The sequence below is a fragment of the Herpailurus yagouaroundi genome, unplaced genomic scaffold (assembly GCF_014898765.1).
Source record: "Herpailurus yagouaroundi ecotype Mexico unplaced genomic scaffold, PumYag 140, whole genome shotgun sequence".
Taxonomy (NCBI): Eukaryota; Metazoa; Chordata; class Mammalia; order Carnivora; family Felidae; genus Herpailurus; species Herpailurus yagouaroundi.
The window spans coordinates 5,993,598-6,013,659 of record NW_024412395.1 but is presented as its reverse complement, the minus strand read 5'-3'; the positions used below and the strand labels follow the sequence as shown (position 1 = coordinate 6,013,659).

The 20,062-nt window shown below is 42.7% G+C and overlaps 1 protein-coding gene across 1 annotated transcript in view; it reads left to right on the top strand.

Annotated features, from left to right (window-relative positions):
- CNTNAP5 (contactin associated protein family member 5) overlaps nt 1-20,062 on the top strand; it is a 777,640-nt gene that overhangs the window by 561,652 nt on the left and 195,926 nt on the right. Inside the window, exons 13-14 of the mRNA XM_040474651.1 lie at nt 1,205-1,434; nt 3,231-3,384. Coding sequence (XP_040330585.1) covers nt 1,205-1,434; nt 3,231-3,384 — 384 coding nt within the window. The remainder of the gene's footprint in view (nt 1-1,204; nt 1,435-3,230; nt 3,385-20,062) is intronic.

Here is a 20,062-nt window from a genome sequence, read left to right as displayed (position 1 = left end):
TCTTTCTTTCTTTCTTTCTTTCTTTCTTTCTTTCTTTCTTTCTTTCTTTCTTTCTTTCTTCTACTGATAATAAAACTGAGCCCTAGAAAAGTGAAGTGACTTGTCCAAGCCTGTCATTGGTGGGGGTACATATCTCTCAAGCTCTAAAACTCAAATGTCTCTGCTCTCTCCTCACCATCCATTTTTACCTATAGGAGGTAACACACATTCTCCAAACCTGCTGTAAAGGTCCTCATCTCTGCATGTGAATTTTTATGCAAACCTCTTAAAATATTTTTTTGGTAACTAGAGGTAGCATAGAGAATTAAAGCAAAAAGGAACTTCATCTAAGTACCTTGTATGAACAGCATGGATCACATAACCTCACACTTGTTAATCAGGTGTATTTTACAGATACCTTCTGTACGTAGGTCTTTCTATGTGCAGCAAACATTCAGTGGGATACTTGTGTTTCTGTGAGACAATTATCTATGCTAGTGTGTGTCTTGTGGGGAAGTGTGTGTCAGTACCTGGAAGCTACTGGGCTTTTTTTTGTGCGGTCAGACACCTTATGTTCCTATTCTTGCTTGGTCATTTGCTTGAGGGTAAGCTGTTCAATTCTTCTCACTTTTCCTTCATTTCTAACATGGCATTTCTAACTTCCTTCTGATTTAGGTAATGTCACTTTAAAATGAGATAACGGGCATTAAGTGCTTAGCATAAGGGGTTCCACAAGTTTAGCTCCCATGATTATTAACCCGCATATTTTTAAAATGTTTATTTTTGAGAGAGAGAGAGAGAGAGACACACACACACACAGTACAAGCAGGAGAGGGGAAGAGAGAGAGGGAGACACAGAATCCGAAGCAGGTGCCAGGCTCTGAGCTGTCAGCACAGAACCCGATGCGGGGCTCGAACTCACAAACCTCGAGATTATGACCTGAGCTAAAGTCAGATGCTTAACTGACTGAGCCACTATTAACCCCCATATTAAATTAAGGCAGAGCTTTATGAGAAACAGAAATCCTCTGGTCATTTTTTTGTTTGTTTTTTGCACAGGTAGAGCACTGTAGTGGTGATTGATTGCCCCACGTGGAGCCAAGTATCACATTGCTTGAGTGATCTCTTCCCCACCTCCTCCCCACACCTCTGGCTTTATTGAGGTATGATCCCCTTTTGACCTTCCTTCTGATGTCTCCTTCCTTGGGTTGTGTTTTCTGGACAGAGGACAAGATTTGGACATCAGTGCAGCACAACAACACAGAGCTGACCCGGGTGCGGGGCGCCGACCCAGAGAAGCCCTACACCATGGCCTTGGATTATGGCGGCAGCATGGAACAGCTGGAAGCCATGATTGATGGCTCGGAGCATTGTGAGCAGGAGGTAGCCTACCACTGCAGAAGGTCCCGCCTGCTCAACACGCCAGGTAAGGCTAGTCCCTGCTCCTCTGCGTGGGCCACAAGGGCTGACAACAGATAGGCTTCCCAAACACAGAATGTCGAGGACAGGGGTGTCTGCCCACGAGGGGGCTGCAGTGATGGTTGTTCACCCTGCCGCGGAAAGAAACAAGGTCGGGAGAGGACCAGGGATGGATTTCTCATCCTGGCTCTGACTCCCAGGTGTGGCCCAGAGTGAGCTTTGCAGCCTCTCACAGTTCCATACTGATATGCAAAAAGACAAAGAAGACCACACCCGTCCTCCAACAGCTGAGAGAATGAGAAGGTTCTTGAGAGCAGCAGTACTCAAAGAGAGCATTTAAACTAGACATAGAAGGTGTGGACTTGGGAAGAGATTTCTCTGGGAAAGGGAATAGCATGTGAGAAAGCACGAAGGATCTCAGCACATTCACCAAAAAGCAATGAGTTCTTTCCAGGGCAAGATATGCAGAGGGACGTGGTGTTGGGCAAGGAGGCCAGCAGGATAGGCAGGGATGGTCCTGTGTGTTCCCAGCTCTAGTGTTACCTGGAAAGTACAGGCCTCCATGGAAATGACTCTTTTTAAAAATAAGGTTGCTGTTAGAAAAACAACAACAACAACAACAAGCAAACAGACTTCTAGGACTCTTACCAGAACCCAAAAGGGTTTTTTTGCAAAATGTCAGGAGGGCTTTGTCAAAGTTCATGGGTACTCTGGGAGTCCATCATTTTCTGTGACTATCAGTTTATCATCTATTCCATGGTCTTAAAAAAAAAAAAAAAAAAAAAAAGAGGGGCGCCTGGGTGGCTCAGTCGGTTAAGCGTCCGACTTCGGCTCAGGTCACGATTTCGCGGTATGTGAGTTTGAGCCCCACGTCGGGCTCCGTGCTGACTGCTCAGAGCCTGGAGCCTGTTTCAGATTCTTTGTCTCCCTCTCTCTCTGACCCTCCCCCGTTCATGCTCTGTCTCTCTCTGTCTCAAAAATAAATAAATGTTAAAAAAAAGTTTAAAAAAAAGAAATAAAGAAAAGAAAAAGAAAAAGAAAAAAGCCAAGAACCACAGGGACATAGAATACACAAAAATGGGTGTCACAATCTGTCATCTCAAGAAACTTACAACCCCATTATGCTTAGAAGTTAGGAAGTTTGAAAGGCCGAAGAAGATTAGACAGTGGGAATGTCAACAAAGGAGAAGTGATAGAAGCCTAACTAAATATAACATGCCGCCTCACTGATCTAGAATCTTTAGGAAAGACGTTGTTCCACATAAGTGAATTTTCCAGATAAGTGTCACTTATCCCTTTAAGCACCAAAAATCTTTTCAAAGAATTTTTAACTATTTGAAATGAAAATCTTTCTCAAATGGATTACATGCTTCCCTGCTTTCTTAAACAGAGGGTTCTGAACATAAAATGTAACCTTTTCTTGATGACTAGAGATCATCATTGTGAAAATCAATTACCGCACTCTCCTTGGCTTCAGCCATGCTCACAGGGCCGATTGGATCTGAGGCACCGGGTGCTGGCCCTCCCCGGTGTCCTCAGATGTGCTGCTTGAGAGGCTCCGTGTTGATACGTGTTCCCATGTCTCTCTATTCTGGCTGCCAAGCCTGCACCTGTCACTCTCGGCACTATTCAGAGTACCTGTGTCTGGAAAACCAACCTACCCTCTTTTCCTTGAGTGGTTTCTAGTTTTCTGAGGATTGTGTTTGGTGGAATTTTCAGAAAAATGGGGTAATGTTCATTCTGACCACGGATTCCCTTTAGTGTATGTATTGTGTGATATCAATTTGGTGACACCATTGCCTTTGTATGTGCTTTTTTTTTTTCCCCCTAAGTCAACTGTCATCAGATCCCTGAGTATATTCAAGTGCAAGGGCATGGATTTGGGGGTACATATTGAGAGGGACTCTGCCTCTTACTACTTCGAGAAACTTGTGCACGTTGCTACCTTTCCACTAGCAATTTCAGCACCTGAGGGATTTCGTCCTGGTACTGTGCCTGGTACTTATCAGGTGTTCAACAAATGCGGGTGTCGTATTTCTTTCCTTGCTCACAGCTTCAGTCCCAGCGGAGAAGGTCCAGATTTGCATTGCCATGAGAAATAGGTTCAAAGGATGATTTTATTTCTACTTCAGTGGTATAAATTGAAGAATTATAATAATTATAACTCAAGCATGCAGATAATCTCACCACCCAGAGAGACCAATGTTGCACTTAGGTATGCATTCTTCCGGACATTTTCCCACATGTGTGTTCACAGAAACACAGTGAGAAGATACTATCTGTGTCTTGGGGTTGAGAATGCTCATGAATCCTCTTTTGCCCCATGGGTTATGAATCAAATGAGGTACATGAACAAGGACAATGGACATGTGCACCCAGTGTCTGCTTTTTTTTTCTGGCGAGCCGGCTTGTATAAACCAGGCACTGCTTGTGGGTGAGGACTGCAGACAGAGAGCCCCTTAGAGATGTGGCCCCAACCTCACAGCCTTCAGTGCAGGGATGTATCCTGACTCAGTGGTGCTTACCTCCCAGAAACGGGCAGACAACCATGTACCATTGTGGGAACATGAATGAATCCCCAGCCAGGGCCTAGTGGACTGCTTTTGTTAGGCTGTTATAATAAAATACCGCAGATTGGCTGTCTTATAAAAAAAAAAAAAAGAAAGAAAAGAAAAGAGAGAGAGAGAGAGAGAGGGAGAGAGAGAGGGAGGGAGGGAGGGAGATCAGGTTCTGGGACCCGGCTTCACCTGTGGTCAAACCAGGGATGCCATTTCTGATACACTGTGCAGACCTCACAGATCCAGAAGTTAGAAGCAAGTCAAGTAGTCTGGGAAAGTCAAGTAAGTCAAGTAGTTAGTAAGTCAAGTTAGAAGTAAGTCAAGTAGTCTGCGGCCCTGTGATCATCAGGGTGGCTTGAATTAGGGCGGATCCCTGGGTATCTTCAAAGGGGGTGCAGCATTCTTCCTGAGGTTCAGCTGCATCCAGGGCTCATGCATACCTTCCCAGGGTGGCCCCGAGGACCCCCACAAGGGCATTCCCGGAGCCTCTTTCTGTCTGCTCTCAGCTCTGGATTTGGCTCCAGGTGTCTAGGAGCAGCAGGGGGAGAAGGAAAAGGAAGACAGGCAGGAGAAGTTCAGGCTTGGTTCACCTCTGTGTATTTTTCATTCATTCAGTCAGTGACTGAACCATGACACTGTCATTTTCTGGCAGTTTCCTCTGATATCCTTCCGCAGGGTTGCTGATAAGCGCCGGCCAATGGAATGTGTCATTTGTCTCTTTACCTGAAGACTTCCGCTACAAACTCTCAAGGGCCAGAATTCCAAGCCTCAGAGGCCCATGGGAAAGGTGTCTTTGCTCTTCCCACGCATCTGTGTAGTCATTTTCCCTGGGCTTCCACTTACTACCCTGGACTTCATGCAGGGCCTGCGGTCCTGTGCTACAGAGTAGTTTCCGGGACCGGAATCAGCAGCCTGACAGTGCTCAGGGCACCTTGTCACCAGGATAGGAGGTGGCCAGGAACATTGTCCCCAGGAACAAGGGCTACCCTGGTTGAGCCCAGGCCTTTCTCACTGCCAGCATCTTCCTGGGAATTTTGCCCAAGGCTGGGGTCCTGAGGGCAACATGTGATGTACATATGAAATAAAATAGAACCCAGCTTAGGAAACACACAGAAGACACAGAAAGAAATATTGAGTCCACGGGGCGCCTGGGTGGCGCAGTCGGTTAAGCGTCCGACTTCAGCCAGGTCACGATCTCGCGGTCTGTGAGTTCGAGCCCCGCGTCAGGCTCTGGGCTGATGGCTCAGAGCCTGGAGCCTGTTTCCGATTCTGTGTCTCCCTCTCTCTCTGCCCCTCCCCCGTTCATGCTCTGTCTCTCTCTGTCCCAAAAATAAATAAACGTTGAAAAAAAAATTAAAAAAAAAAAAAAAAAAAGAAATATTGAGTCCACGATCTGGAGGATGCTTTAATACTTGGCCAGTTAGCTCTATAACCCATAAGGAAGACAAGATTGAAAGGGGCAGAGGAAGGTGATCACCTGGGGGAACCCAGTGCCCAGGTCGCTGGTGGGGATGAGGACCGAAAGCCCTGTCTATCCCCAAAAATCTCTTCCATAGTCTCCATGGCACCATGACTTTCCTCATTAGATTCTCTCATTGGAGTTTATCTGGCGTTTGCATCTTTTTATACTTAACCCCTCTGTGGAGTGAAACTCTGTTTGGGAATATTCTCCCCAATAAAACTGTGAGCTCTCTAAGGCAGAGGTAAAAAGTCATAATTGAAACATACGAACACTGAAATAGTTTGAAAATACATAGGAAAATTGAGACTCCATTACATTGAAATTAATAGCCATAGGATGTATTGAGCTGGAGTTTACTTTGGTTCTGGAAAGAAAGCATTTACCAAGCAAATCAGCCAAGCAAACAAGTTTGCCATGAGGATTAAGTTCCTCAGTAGAACTAGTTACTTAGTCCCCTAGAGTGCTTCAGAGTCCCCATTTCCCTACCTGTAATGGGCTAACATCATTCCTGTCCATCCATCCATCCATCCATCCATCCATCCATCCATCCATTCAGGCAGGCACATGAGTGGTTTCCACTTGGGGTCGATTGCTTTACCCAGCTATGTCCCAATGGATTTGAAAGTGATTAAATCCTATTTCTTTTAAACTCTTCCAAAACTTTCAATTTTGTTCTTTTCCCTTAATTAATGATATTTTAGTGAGTATGCAGCTAACTGGCTATATATATGTATACATATATACAAGGGTATATATATATATATATATATATATATACATATATATATAATGTTGATATATAGTTTAGATTATATATAAATATATAGTGTAGCATGTATGAATATATCATATATACATACCACACACTATAACGTATATGCTATATAATGTATATTATGTAATTGTATACATACATATTATATGCTTTGTGTATGTCCAAATATATCTACAAATGCACTTGTGTGTACAAACCCTCTTGTGCATTTGTAATATTTGGTTTCAGATGTGTACAAAACAAATGATCAGACTTATAAATCTAGTTAAGGAATTGTGATAGAGAAAAGTCAAATCATGGATAGAAACAGGTAGCTTTTTGGGGCGCCTGGGTGGCGCAGTCGGTTAAGCGTCCGACTTCAGCCAGGTCACGATCTCGCGGTCCGTGAGTTCGAGCCCCGCGTCGGGCTCTGGGCTGATGGCTCAGAGCCTGGAGCCTGTTTCCGATTCTGTGTCTCCCTCTCTCTCTGCCCCTCCCCCGTTCATGCTCTGTCTCTCTCTGTCCCAAAAATAAATAAACGTTGAAAAAAAAAAAAAAAGAAACAGGTAGCTTTTCAGGGTACTCTGGAGTTAACTAAACCTAAAACTCTTTGTCCCCAGTATTTGTACCAAACATGGTACAAATATTAACAGATGATTATATTTTCTTTCAAACAAGAAGCACTTGTTGGTTCTCTCCATTTGGTATCACATACTTTTCTGTCTGGTGGGAATGAAACACTGAAAAAACAGAGTTCCTGCCCCCATGATTGTAGCAAGTTATGAGAGAGACAGACCAAACACACACGAACACTCCCACCCCCACCCCCACCCCCACACATGCTCAGTTCATGAACAGCATGAAGGAGAAAAGTTGAGAAGCACAAGGATCCTGAGAGTGACCAAGCCTGGGGAATTCTGTTTCATAACAGGGTAGGAAAGCTCCCTGGACTAGGAGGGGCACACCATCAGAATCTTGGGTAAAGAGAAGGTGTGGGCCATGTGATATCTGGGACAGAAGATTCCAGGCAGAGGAACAGCAAGAGGGCCAGTGAGGCTAGTGGAGAGAGAAGAAGGAATGGGGTGATAGGAGAATGAGGCTGGGGTATCCAGAAACCAGATCATGACAGGTCTGGGGCTACGGGTTTTATCCTGAGTGCGCAGGGAAGTCACCGGAACATTGAAGCAAAGGATTGCTCACTCTTCCTCTTCCTACTTCAAATCCAAAGGCTAATGTCAGTTTATTTAAATCAGGCTAAACCAGGTATCTGTAATTTGCTAAGTCCATAGACAGTTTAGGTCACTCCTTATGCCTGATGAGCTAGAAATAGCTACTAGCTCTCCGAGGACAGAAGACTTGTCTTGTATAGCCCCGATCCCCACAGTCTAGCTGAGCACTGTCAGCAAAAGTCTTAGAGGCCACCTCTGATTGCTTCTGATTCATGGCAGAACTTTTGTCCTTGTTCCCCCAATTACACTGAGTTGAGATTGCATTGGCCCCTTCACCCATTATTTTAGTACTTCCCACCTACCCCCACCACATTCACAAATTCTAGAGGAGGTCTCTATGGGAGCTGGAATCCTTGTCCTTTGCAGCACACCCTTCCCTCCCTTTTCTTCCTCCCTCCCTTCATCCCTTCCTTCCTTTCTTCCTCCTTTCCTTCCTTCCTTCCTTCCCTCCCTCCAACATACACACACATGTGTGCACATACATGTATAATTGATCCCCAAATCCATAGTCCTTTTGTTAAGCCATGTTGTCACCATTCTACTTAAAACAATTTTGTCACAGGAACAGCATAATCAAGATCACAAAACTGTGGTATGACACCTGCAAAACAAAAAATACCAGGGCAGTATTTGAAATCTCTTTAACAAAAGATTATTTCTACTTTAGGTACAGCAAGAATCGTAAACAAGATCATGACTCCTGTAAGGCATACTCTTTGGTATTACCACTGCTGCTGTTGATTTTGGTTCTTGGCTACTGGGAGCCTTCTTTCTGGATGGCATTTCTAATGCATTATCTCACTTAATCCTCTCAATGGTCTTATGAAGTCTGTATTATCATTCTCATTTTTTCACGGAAGTGAGGCTCTAATAACTTAGGTGGTCTGCCCGGGGTCTTATAGATACTAAATACTGGAGACCAGTTCCAAATAAATGTCTTTGACTTTAACCTCCATGTACATTCCAGACTAACATGCAGCAAAAGAAGAAAGGTCTCACAGAGGGACTGAAAATAATGTTTAGGTACTCACAGAAAAGGTTCATCTTCTGTTCTGATTATCAACTGTTATTTAACAAACTTAAACTTAAAACTTAGCACTTTAAAACGATGGCAACATCCATCTTGTCCGCTCATCTGAAGTTTGGGCAGGTACCAGCAGTATTTGCTCATCTCTGCTCCACCCTGGGTCACCAGGGGCTGGGGCTGGCGCTGGGTGTGTGCTGAGAGCTCACTCACTCAGTTGGCGCTGGCTGTTGGCTGAGTCCTCAGTTGGGCATGTGGTCGTTCCATGTGGCCGCTTGGCTTTCTCATAACACAGTGACGGGGTCTCAGGGCAAATATCCCCAGAGAGGGAGAGGGGAAGGCTGAACCTAGATTGCATTTTCTTACCTAGTGTTGAAAGTCATGCCTTATTATTTCTACCATTTTCTAATTATAAGATAGTCACTCACACTGGCCCACATTCAAGGGGATGTCAATTTCATTCCATCTTTTCATGGGGTGAGTGAATGGACACTCATATGTTCTTTAAAATTTCGTATAGATAGTCAACCAGCCTAAGGAACAGAGCAAATGGAAGGCAGAATCAGGAGTCAAATCCGTATCTCTACAACTCTGTGTAGATGTTTGCACTCTACTGTCCTGTTGGCCAATAAGTCAGTTCTAGTTCAAGCAGGAAATGTGTCTGACTCTCCATTTTTCCCTCTTAGGGACTTTTGTTACCCTTAAAATAGCATGGCTAAAATGTGTTTATAGGAGTTTGCCATAGGTCTTTAAAAAATATAAACAGACTATCACATGAATCAAGTCAATGCATTTTACTGTTCATGAAAGCCACCTTTCCTAATGTCCTAATAATTCACTCTTGGTGTTTTGCTAGGGACATAAAGTCAAAATTAGATGTGGGTGGATTTTACAAAGAAGACCTACACCTTAGAGGAGCTAGAGATGTGGGTGTGTATCTAAGGGAAATAAAAAATACCCCACATCAATTCAAGAGATATGTGTCTGGTTGCAAATAAATTGCTTTCCAGACCATTGATTACTTCAGTAGTCAATGTGGATTGCTCAATAATCAACATTTAGACCCTGTATGAGATAAAGTTTTTATTTTTCTCACCACTCTATGAAATGCTGTGTTCGCTTAGTTTATCTTGAGTACTTACAGGAAACAGGGTTCTTTTTTTTTTTTTTTAATTTTAAGATGTAGTATAGTGGTGGGTGCCTGGGTAGCTCAGTCAGTTAATTGCCCGACTTCGGTTCAGGTCATGGTCTGGCAGTTCGTGAGTTCAAGCCCGGTGTCTGGTTCTGTGCTGACAGCTCAGAGCCTGAAGCCTGCTTCAGACTGTGTCTTTTTCTCTCTTTCTCTCCCTCTCCCACTTGCACTCTGTCTCTCTCTCTCAAAAATAAATAAACATTAAAAATTTTATATAAACAAAGATATAGTACAGTGGCAACAACATGAAAAGAGCATGAATTTTGGAATCATAGAAAATGGTTTTAAATTTTACTTTTTCTACTTCTTAGCTCTGAGCGTGTGAGCATATTACATGGACTCTCTGAGCCTCAGTTTCATTATCTGTAAATGTAATAAGACAGATGTTGTGTCTTGCATATAGTAGACATTCAAGATACTACTGTTATTTTAGCTAGTATTTTATCACATTTTCCAAAGAGCAAGAGGAATATTAGTTCTTCTGGCTACCAGGTGAGGGTCTCAGAATCCTATTTTATGACTGGTGAAAAAGTTGAATTTTGGGATCTGTCTCTTGTTGATTTATGGGCATACTGACTTCTAAACTAAAGTTTAGGTATTTGTAAATGTGATATTTTCTTACCTAATAACACTGTTGAAAGTGTTACAGTTAAGTATATGCCCACCCCACTCCCACTGCCGACCACTCAAATCCATTCATCTATTTTTATTTTTATTTTTTTTTTTCATTTCAATGAAGGACACCATCCAGTTTCTCAAGGCCAAAGCCTAGGACTCATTCCCTCCTTACTGTCTCTGTTCCCCATCCAGTATACATCAGCAAATATTCAAACTCATCAGTCACAGCTGACTTTGACCCCAGCCTTTTCCCTTCATTTCCACTGTTAACTCCTCTCCTATCCCACCCTTACCCTACCTCCCTACATTTTCTATCTCACACAGCAGACAATGTGATGATCTTCCCAAAATGAGATTATATGAAACTGGCTTTAAATCCTTCTCAGACTCCTTACCATGGCCTATAGAGTTCTGCAGGCTGAGCCCACTCCCCAGTTCATGTTCTCCCACGCCCTCCCTAAACCTTTTATTCTGTTCCTTGAGAAACTAGCCCTCTACATCTTAAATGGATGCACTCTCTGTTTTCTCTACTCAAAAATTTTGTTCCTCTTCCCATGATTAGATGCAACTTAAATTTTACATACAACTGGGGTGCCTGGGTGGCTCAGTCGGTTAAGTGTCTGACTCTTGATTTTGGCTCATCATGAGCTCATGGTTCATGATCGAGCTCTGAGTTGGGCTCTATGTTAACAGCACAGAGCTTTCTTGGGAATCTCTCTCTCTCTCTCTCTCTCTCTCTCTCTTCCCCTCCCCCACTCATGCTCACTCACTCTCTCAAAATAATAAAACATTTAAAATTTTTTACATACAACTAAAGTATATACTCTATCATTTTTTATCACTTCATCCTATTTTAATATTCTGCACAGAGGTTATTACTACCTGATATTTTCTTTCTATTTGTTTGTTTACTATCTGCCTCTGTCAGTAGAATGTGAGCTCCATGAGGGAGGGATCCTTCTTTGTTTAATTCACCACTTTATGCCCCAAGTGCCTAGAACAATACCTGGCACCCAGGAAACATGGAAGGAGTAGTTGTTGAATGAATAGAATATTCCACCTCAATGAATAGTTAGTATCACTGGTGTCCATATTATGTCAGAGGACCCATGATAAAAGAAGTACATTTGGCTAAACCTGCTGCAGAGACCCTTGTAAGCAGAGAGGAGTTTGTGAGTGGGAAGGGCAAGACTGGGAGGTGGGAGCCACCATTCTGCTTCTGGCTCCAACACAGACTCTCTGTGACCTTGAACAACTTACTTACACATTTTAATGGACCTCAGTTTCTCTTCTTTAACCTTAGTGCGTTATATTTGATGTTCCCTAAGTGCCCTTCCCACTGTGACACTTCATGACTCTACTAACCAACACAAAGTGAGTTAAAATGCATGTGACGGTTTATTACTTTCTTGTCACTGTAAGGAACTGGAGGAGTCAGTAAAACAAAAACAAAAACAAAAAAAAGAGGACTTTCCTAAGACTCTGAAGACAATGAAATATGATAATTTATTTATATAGTAGGTGACATTTTTCATACCCTCATGCACCTGATCTTCTCCTCAGAACATTTTTACATATGGTGATACCGATTGTGCAGGGAAGGTGTGAAACTTCCCCAAGGTCCTAACAAGTCAAGAGTGGCAGGGTTAAGAATTTCTAGCCTTAGAGTAAGTATGCATGTCTTAGTGTAGTTACTTTATATAGAGTAAATATATAGTATTTACTGCAGTGGTTGGGAGGTGGTGTGGAAAGGGAGTGATACCAACTGCACCGATGAGGCCCGTCAGTCTGCACACACTTCGTGTCTAATGGCAGCTCAGCTTGTTATGGGGAGTCATGGCCGACCTGGCATTTTCCTCCCTCCTGGGTCCTCACTCCAACGGTGCCAGAGCGAAGGCAGCAGGGTGCCCATGAAGAACGCAGGCATCACTTGTCTTGGGCTACTGCATATCAGTCATGTGACCTTAGAATAGGTACTCAACAGCCGTCAGCCTTAGGTTCCCCATCTCGGAGAATGCAGATGACATAAATAACGCTAATTGTACTCACATCATTTCTAAGGATAAAAATAGGTGGAAACTTTATAATTGAAGTTCCTCAATTTACCTAAGTTCATTTGAAATGACACAGGTGTCTTTCTCTACCTAACTCCCCCCGCCCTCTCACTTTTGCTGAGAGACAAGAATGAGCGCATTATGGCGATTTTATTCCTCCATGCTTTCCTATGCACGTGTGCGCCTGCACCCCTGTGTGTGCCTGTGTGCACGTGCGTGCGTAAGTGCACGTGCAGGATCTGATGAGAAATACCAAGCAATGTGCTGGGTGCTGTGCAGATGTCAAACCATAATCTCGGTATTTCATGGTGAACATGTTTTAGGCTCTGAAGCAATAGGTAGGTAGGTAGGTAGGTAGGTAGGTAGATAAAAATAAATAACTCATCTCCCCTGTTCTGCCACTTCTTTGCCAAGTGGCCATTGTCAGGGTATATAACCAAAGTTTCTGAGTCACATTGTCCCATCTGCACAATGGGTAACATATTAACCCAATTTGCAGCCTTTTTCAGGGATTGCAAACATATACGCAAAGGGGTTGACCACACTGACTGCTACCATTTAAGGAGCCTGTGCCCTTGTCGATAGAATTAGAGACAATATTTAGAAGTTAGAAGGATGTAAAGTGCTCCAGAAATGAACAATTAATTCCATTTAGGTGAATCTTGGAGATCTTCTGTGGTAAGGCTTTACTTCTTTTGAGACACAGCATGGGTAAGAGTCACTGTGAGAGGGAGAGGCATAGAGGGAGACCATTCTTAGGGAGTGGAGGAGAATCCTATTTAGGAGTGAAGTAGTCGATAGTGTTGCTATTTATTTCAGTGAGGAGGCAGAAAGGATGGGAAGGAGGATGGGTAGGAAGGAGGGAGGGCCTTCTATGTTGCAGATACCTTCCAACATGCTTCTGTAGATGAACTTCACTACCTCTGCTGAGTGAAGACTGGAAAGTGATACAATCGGAAGACTAGCCATGAAGCCGTAGAAACAGCTGACTGGGTCAGGAGGACACTACAGACAAGGAGACTAGTGAGGTCCATCTCTGCAGTCAAGGGAAGAGGTAAGAAGCATGGGGTCATAGAAATAGGAAAGGAAACAAGAGAGCGATCAGAATGCTCTTGATGAACAAAATAGACTCAAGGAATGCTGTTCAATGGGAATGTGAAAGTTTTCTGACAACTGCATTATAAACATAAAAAGAAACAGGCAAAATGAATTTTAATACTATGTTTTATTTGTGACAATATATCCAAAATAGTATCTGTTCAATGTCTAATTAGGCGAAATGAATTTTAATACTATGCTTTACTTGTGACGATATATCCAAAATAGTATCTATTCAATGTCTAATTAGCAAAAGAAAATTATTACGATTTATTTTATTTTTCCCAAATCTTGAAAATCTGATGTGTATTTTGCATTTACAACACATTACAACACATCTCAAGAACTGAATCGTTACATGTGGCTAGCGGCTACCATATTGGATAGTGCAGGTCAAAAACGTTTTCATTCGGGATAAGGCTTCCAACGCAAAACCAATTAACAGAAAAATTGGAGTTAAGTGGCTAGAGTGTGTTTATTCTAGTAGGGAATAAAGTAGATTTTGTACTCAGTATGCTGATTTTGAGATATGGGGTAGGCGGTTAGGCTAGCGGGCTGTGCTGAGGCCTGAGGTCAGGGGTCAGAAGTGGCAGGGTCACAGGTGAGCAGAGTGGGAGACATCACGTCCATTAAGTAGCACATTAGGGGAAGGGTGCTAAGGGGAAGTGGGGTGGGGTGATAAAAGAAAGCTATAAGCAGTGAGAATGGGGCCCTAGGGTGATGTGATAAAGGAAGCAGTGTGGGAAGCAAACAGTGCCCGAGCCCTGGAGATCCCATAAGTGCACAGCGTAAAAGTTCTAAGCAACAGTCATAGAAACATTGCAGAGGGGATCTCTGCAGCCCTAAAGATGGGTTACTGTTAGGAATAATTGACTCTCATACTCTTAAAAGTTGGTATAAAGGCAAAGAGGGGGTCTAGAGTCCCTGTATCCAGATGTGGAAGTTCAGCCAACAAGAGAATCAAGGAATACCAGGATCACTAATTATTATAACAGTAACACCCCCAGCAGTGATGGCAGCACCTGACAGATGTGTAGCATGTGGGTGTGTGCATACATGTGTATACAGATACATATGTCCATGCATGCATATTCGTGTGTGCGTGTATGCATATTTAAACACACATGCTATTTTATATTTTTTCATCGCCACTTAATAAGGTGTTATTATTCCAGGTACATAAATGAGGAAATGGAGACTTCAAAGTAAAGTAACTTGCTGTAGGTCGTACAGGGACCATCCAAATTCAAGTAGCTCTAACTTCAAAGGTCATACTCCTAAAAGTCAGAGACAGATATCAAGAGAAGATGAAGGAAAAGCAGGATCAAGATTCTGAGTCCAGATAACTTATTCTGTGGGCTGATTCTGCCAAATGAAGAGAGATGTGTTTACTGAAGAGAACATATCAATATAGGGTACATGTAGCTAGTTACAACATGTCATGTGTATATACATATGTAAAACAAATCCATGTATACATATGTATACATACACAAATACCTGTATATGATATGTATATATGCATTTTATTCAGTTTTTCTTTTCAGGCTCCTAATGATCCCCATGTAGGGGACACTTAAAATAGAGAAAAAAGAAAAGATACAATATTAGCATGAAGCCTAGCTTTTGAATCTAATAGCTTTAATGTGCCAGGATTTTTAATATGTATTTTTCAGTTCCTAGTATAGATGGATTTTACACCCATCTCATTTAATCTTTATAATGTCATGAGCCATGTTTTTACTGATAAACTGAGGGTCAATGAACTTAAGTGAAGGGAGAACCACATGACCCTATCCATATCTGAACAAACACAAGTGACTCTAATAAAACCTGTGGTGATTGACTTCAGTTTGGTGGACAAATGAAAACAATCCTTGTTTTAGTCTGCCAGGTCACCAGCTCCTCAGAAGCCAGTTATACAATATTCTCTTGAACTGAATCAGGACAAGGCTGGATTTTGCCCAGTAAACTGGTATTATATATACAGCCAAGTCACTACAAAATCTCTCTGGGCAATCATTTCATAAGATGTCCCCAAGAATAGAAAACTAATTCTCTCTGTGAACACATCGCTGACAGTGAAAAGAAGTCAGATAAGAAGAAAATCAGAAATGAAGTTGCTGACACCCTAACAGACCATCTGTATATTCAGCAGAGTTTTTGGATTGAGTTTAGAGAGGATAAGACGTAACAATATTGGAGTAGGTTGCAGAAACCCACGTGGGAAGTTTAAGACAGAGACAAAGGAAAGAAGGAAGGGAGGGAATGAGAGAGGGGAGAGAAATAGAGGCATAAGGGGTGGGGGTGAGTGTCATGGAGAGAGAGAGGGAGGGAGGGAGGGAGAAGAAAAATAACCCTTTGAGGAAATTGTCTCTGAATTAGAATCCTGTATTCTGTTTCACTGTGTATCTTGAATAAAGTTGAACAGATTCTCAACTTGGAGATATGATCCTAGGGCAGATAGCCCTGTGTGATCTTCCCAAGGGCCTCAAGTTATGAAGTTGAAAAGAGGAGTCCGTGACAACAGACATAGACATGACAACTCTTCTAACCAGGTCCCTCTACAATGAGCTTCTTAAAGGGAGAAATGGTTAAGGTGGCAATAGGAACCCTATTTGGAAAGTGTTATTATATTCCTTTCTTTTTGAAAATCAAAGCAAACTTTCAAAATCAATTCTGTAACTAGTCACAAAGCCCTAACACACGTGTGGATAAAAATGTGTCTATATGCATGTGTTGATGTATAGATGAAAAGATTATATATTTTTGACTCACACAAATGTTTTGACTCACAAAAACATCACACACAAATGTTACTTCTGTGAATCCATTTGCCCCTGAAATAACATTCTTATGTGTATGTATTTGCACAAATGTATAAAACAGAACATCACAGTGTCCTGTCGATATATTTTCCCTCATGCTCTGAATGCTAGCATACTCAGTCTGGCATCTGGAGAGCCGACAAAGCAGATGGTACTGGACGCTCTCGGCCAACAGGGCTGGTGCCCCATCCTGCAAACGCCCCAAGGCGACAAGCACACCGCTGTGCCATCTTGCACTGAGTGCATCCCAGTAGCTTGGGTTACTTTCCCGCAGGGCTGCTTCTGCTGTTCCATATTTTATATTTGGGGGAGTTGTTTTGATATTTCAACACTTTCAAATGTGTTCAGGTGATGGTGCATGGACTACAGCAAAGAACCAAAGGGAGGTTATTACTCTGGATGTTATAAGATCAACATTTTGTGACAGCTAGAAGTGCTTTCTGAAAAAGATGATGAGAACACTAAAATGACCAGGCAGTTGGGGATTGGTAGAAATCCTCTAATAACATGAAGGACTTTAGACATTGTAGCAGCTGGAGAAGATTAGCCAATAAATGAATGAAGAGAGCTAGAAGAAAAGATGTCCTGGGGTGGTTTCTGCTGCAATTTGAATGGGTCTCTGTAGGGTCTACCAAGACCATTGTAGTGCTGATTGATTAGTACCAGAAAAGCAGTCCTACACCCTGCTACATGAAGGACCGAAGGATGAAGGGTCTGTGCCTACTCTGAGTATTCTTTATACTACACAAGGGTGCTCTGGGTGCCACAGAAGTATATGTCCTGCTTTTGATAACTTAAGTCGTTGGCTTCTTAGTGATACCAAGCTTCTTGGAGTTGCAGGATGAGGGTATCTTTGTACCTAAGCCTGTTCAATCCCATCTGGTACTTTTTTGGTCAAAGTAAGTATAACTCCTCCTCCAGTTACTCACCAGTGCCCTTGGGTCTTTGGGAGATATGTTCTTTCCTGCCTCAGGGCAAGTGGAATTTCATTTCTCATCCTCCATCGTGCCTGAATACACAGTTTACCTAAAGGTTAAGAATTATGAGTCTAATTAAGAGGCTGGACCAATTCCACTACATTAACATGAATAGTGCATGGAAAGCACTCCCCATGGCTTCATTTTTTTAGCTGTAACCATTTCCATGTCGCTTCGCTCTTTCCTGTTTTTTCTTCCTGCTCCACTTAATGAAAATCTAATGGTGGCAATGGTGCCTACCTTGACCAAAGAGAAAAGGTGGTAAGTGTTCCCGCCTGTCTCTTTCTCATTCCCTCACTGCTAAGGGCAGTGTCCTAGAGACAGGTTTACTTTACTAATCAAAGGCACTCCATGGGAGAAGAAACCCAAAGGATGCGGAGTTGTCAAGAAAGCTCCACCACAGACAAATATGATGGGACTCGTTCATCAAATGAAATCATCAAATGATAAAATGTGAACTTTTCTTGAATCCTGGAAGTGAAAGGTCATTATAATAGAGAGTCAGTTTTATAAAGGTTAAAAGTAAGTGATGGATGGTGATGTATCCTGGAATCCCCCTGGCCTTGTAACACTGCCTGCATCAGACACTCCTGCCCTGGTTCAATGGATACACAACCGTTAGGGCCTCTGAGCCAACAGTGAGAGTGTGCTTCAGTCACACGTCTGTCCAGACAATCCTCTGGTGTCAGGAGCTTCCACAGGGAGTGAGTCTAGAAGTCCCACTCTGCTGTGGGTTTCCCTTAAGACTTACCTCAGGACTCCCCCGAGGGAGGAGCTGGGGTCTGAGATCTTTTGCCACTAATTGAAAGGTTCAGGAACAACTCTTTAGCATGGCGTGTGTTCCAGAGGTGTTGAGGGGAAGATAACAAATTGAACATATGTTAAATCATCGCTAGAAGGAAAGTAATTGCCCAGGAAACTGGATGATGTGGAGTGAGCCTTCAAAAATATGTTATTTACCAAGACTTGGCAGGCTGTAGATTATCTTCCCTCAAGGAGTCCCTTCTTGTCCTTATTTCCTCATGTATTATCTATCTATCTATCTATCTATCTATCTATCTATCTTAACTAATCTATCATTATTTAAATATTCTTTATTTTATCTTACTTCCCTCCGTGGGTCCTTTCTGATACTCAAGCTCAATGCTTGAGCTCAGGGATTCACAGAACACGAAACACAAGAAGGTTTTGTGTGGTATATGAGTGCACTTTTCAAAAGCATTATTTGTATTTTTAATTTGATGTGTGCTAGAAAAAATATATGCAATTAACATACCAACCACATGATTTCAAGGAGAGTAGTATAAGTTGAAAAGAAGTTAGAAAAAATTTTTTTTCAACGTTTATTTATTTTTGGGACAGAGAGAGACAGAGCATGAACGGGGGAGGGGAAGAGAGAGAGGGAGACACAGAATCGGAAACAGGCTCCAGGCTCTGAGCCATCAGCCCAGAGCCTGACGCGGGGCTCGAACTCACGGACCGCGAGATCTTGACCTGGCTGAAGTCGGACGCTTAACCGACTGCGCCACCCAGGCGCCCCAAGAAGTTAGAAAATTTAAGGTCAATTAGATTTTTTGAAAATATATGAAATAAGGGGTGTCTGGGTGGCTCAGTTGGTTGAGTATCTGACTTTGGCTCAGGTCATGATCTCACAGTTCATGAGTTTGAGCCCCATGGAGAGCTTTGCACCGACAGCATGGAGCCTGCTTTAGATTCTCTGCCCCCCTCTCTCTGTGCCCCCCCTCTTTCTTTCTCTCTCTCTCAAAAATAAACATTAAAAAAATAAAAAAAATATATGAAATAATAGTGCAGGTAACAAACTCAAAGCTGATTCTGCTATGACAGAAGGTGGGAAGTGTTAGGACACCTTTCCTTCCCCAGACAGTTCGATTCTGTTATATCACCTTGTCTTACTCACGCCTGGTCTTACTTCCAGATGCACCTGCCCTATGCAGTGCTGCTGGTGACATTTCTTCTTTCCCACGTCTGCTCCCCTGTAAAGCCCACTCCGGTCATGTGGGCCAAGTTAGCATCTGCTATTCTTGACCTTTTTACCTGTTTCATCTAGTCACTGTATTAAGTATCGACTTTTGTTGTAAGGGGTTGCATACCTACAGCTGGTATACAAACGGTAGTCACTTTTATATGCTCAGTACATAGACCTGCATTTAGAAGATCCTGCATAATTTGTTTTGAAGATGCAATTGGTTTCTCTAGAACTTCTCTTAGGAAAGTCACCAATGAGCCTCACAGTTGCCCAATTCTATGGGGATCCTGGAAGTTCTTCCCTTGATTGCGCAGCTCTGTCAGGTGCTCCACCAAGAAATCCTGGAATTATACCATGATTCCTCTTTTTCCCATACCTCAGTCCTGCCTATTATGATTTAAATGTATTGGGAATGTGGGGTACCTGGATGGCTCAGTCTGTTAAGAATCTGACTCTTGGTTTCTGCTCAGGTCATGATCTCACGGTTTGTGAGTTCAAGCCCGGCATTGGGCTCCATGCTGACAGTGCAGAGCCTGCTTGGGATTCTCTCTCTCCCTCTTTCTCTCTGTCCCTCCCCTGATCGCTTTCTCTGTCTCTCTCAAAAAATAAATATGCTTAAAAAATGTACTGGGAATGTAGCCACTATCACCACCACCCTGGTCACTTCTCTGGTCCAAGATGCATCATCATCATCTCTCATTGGGTTTCTTAAGATTGCTTCCTAAATGGATTTACTTGCTTCTTCTTATCACACACTTCAATTTGTTCTCAACATAGAAGTCAGTGTGCATTTCTTCCTGACACAGCAACCAGTGTCTTCCTGTCTTACTACAAGTAAGACCAGTGACCGCTCAGGTCTTCCATATTTTGGACCTACTTGATT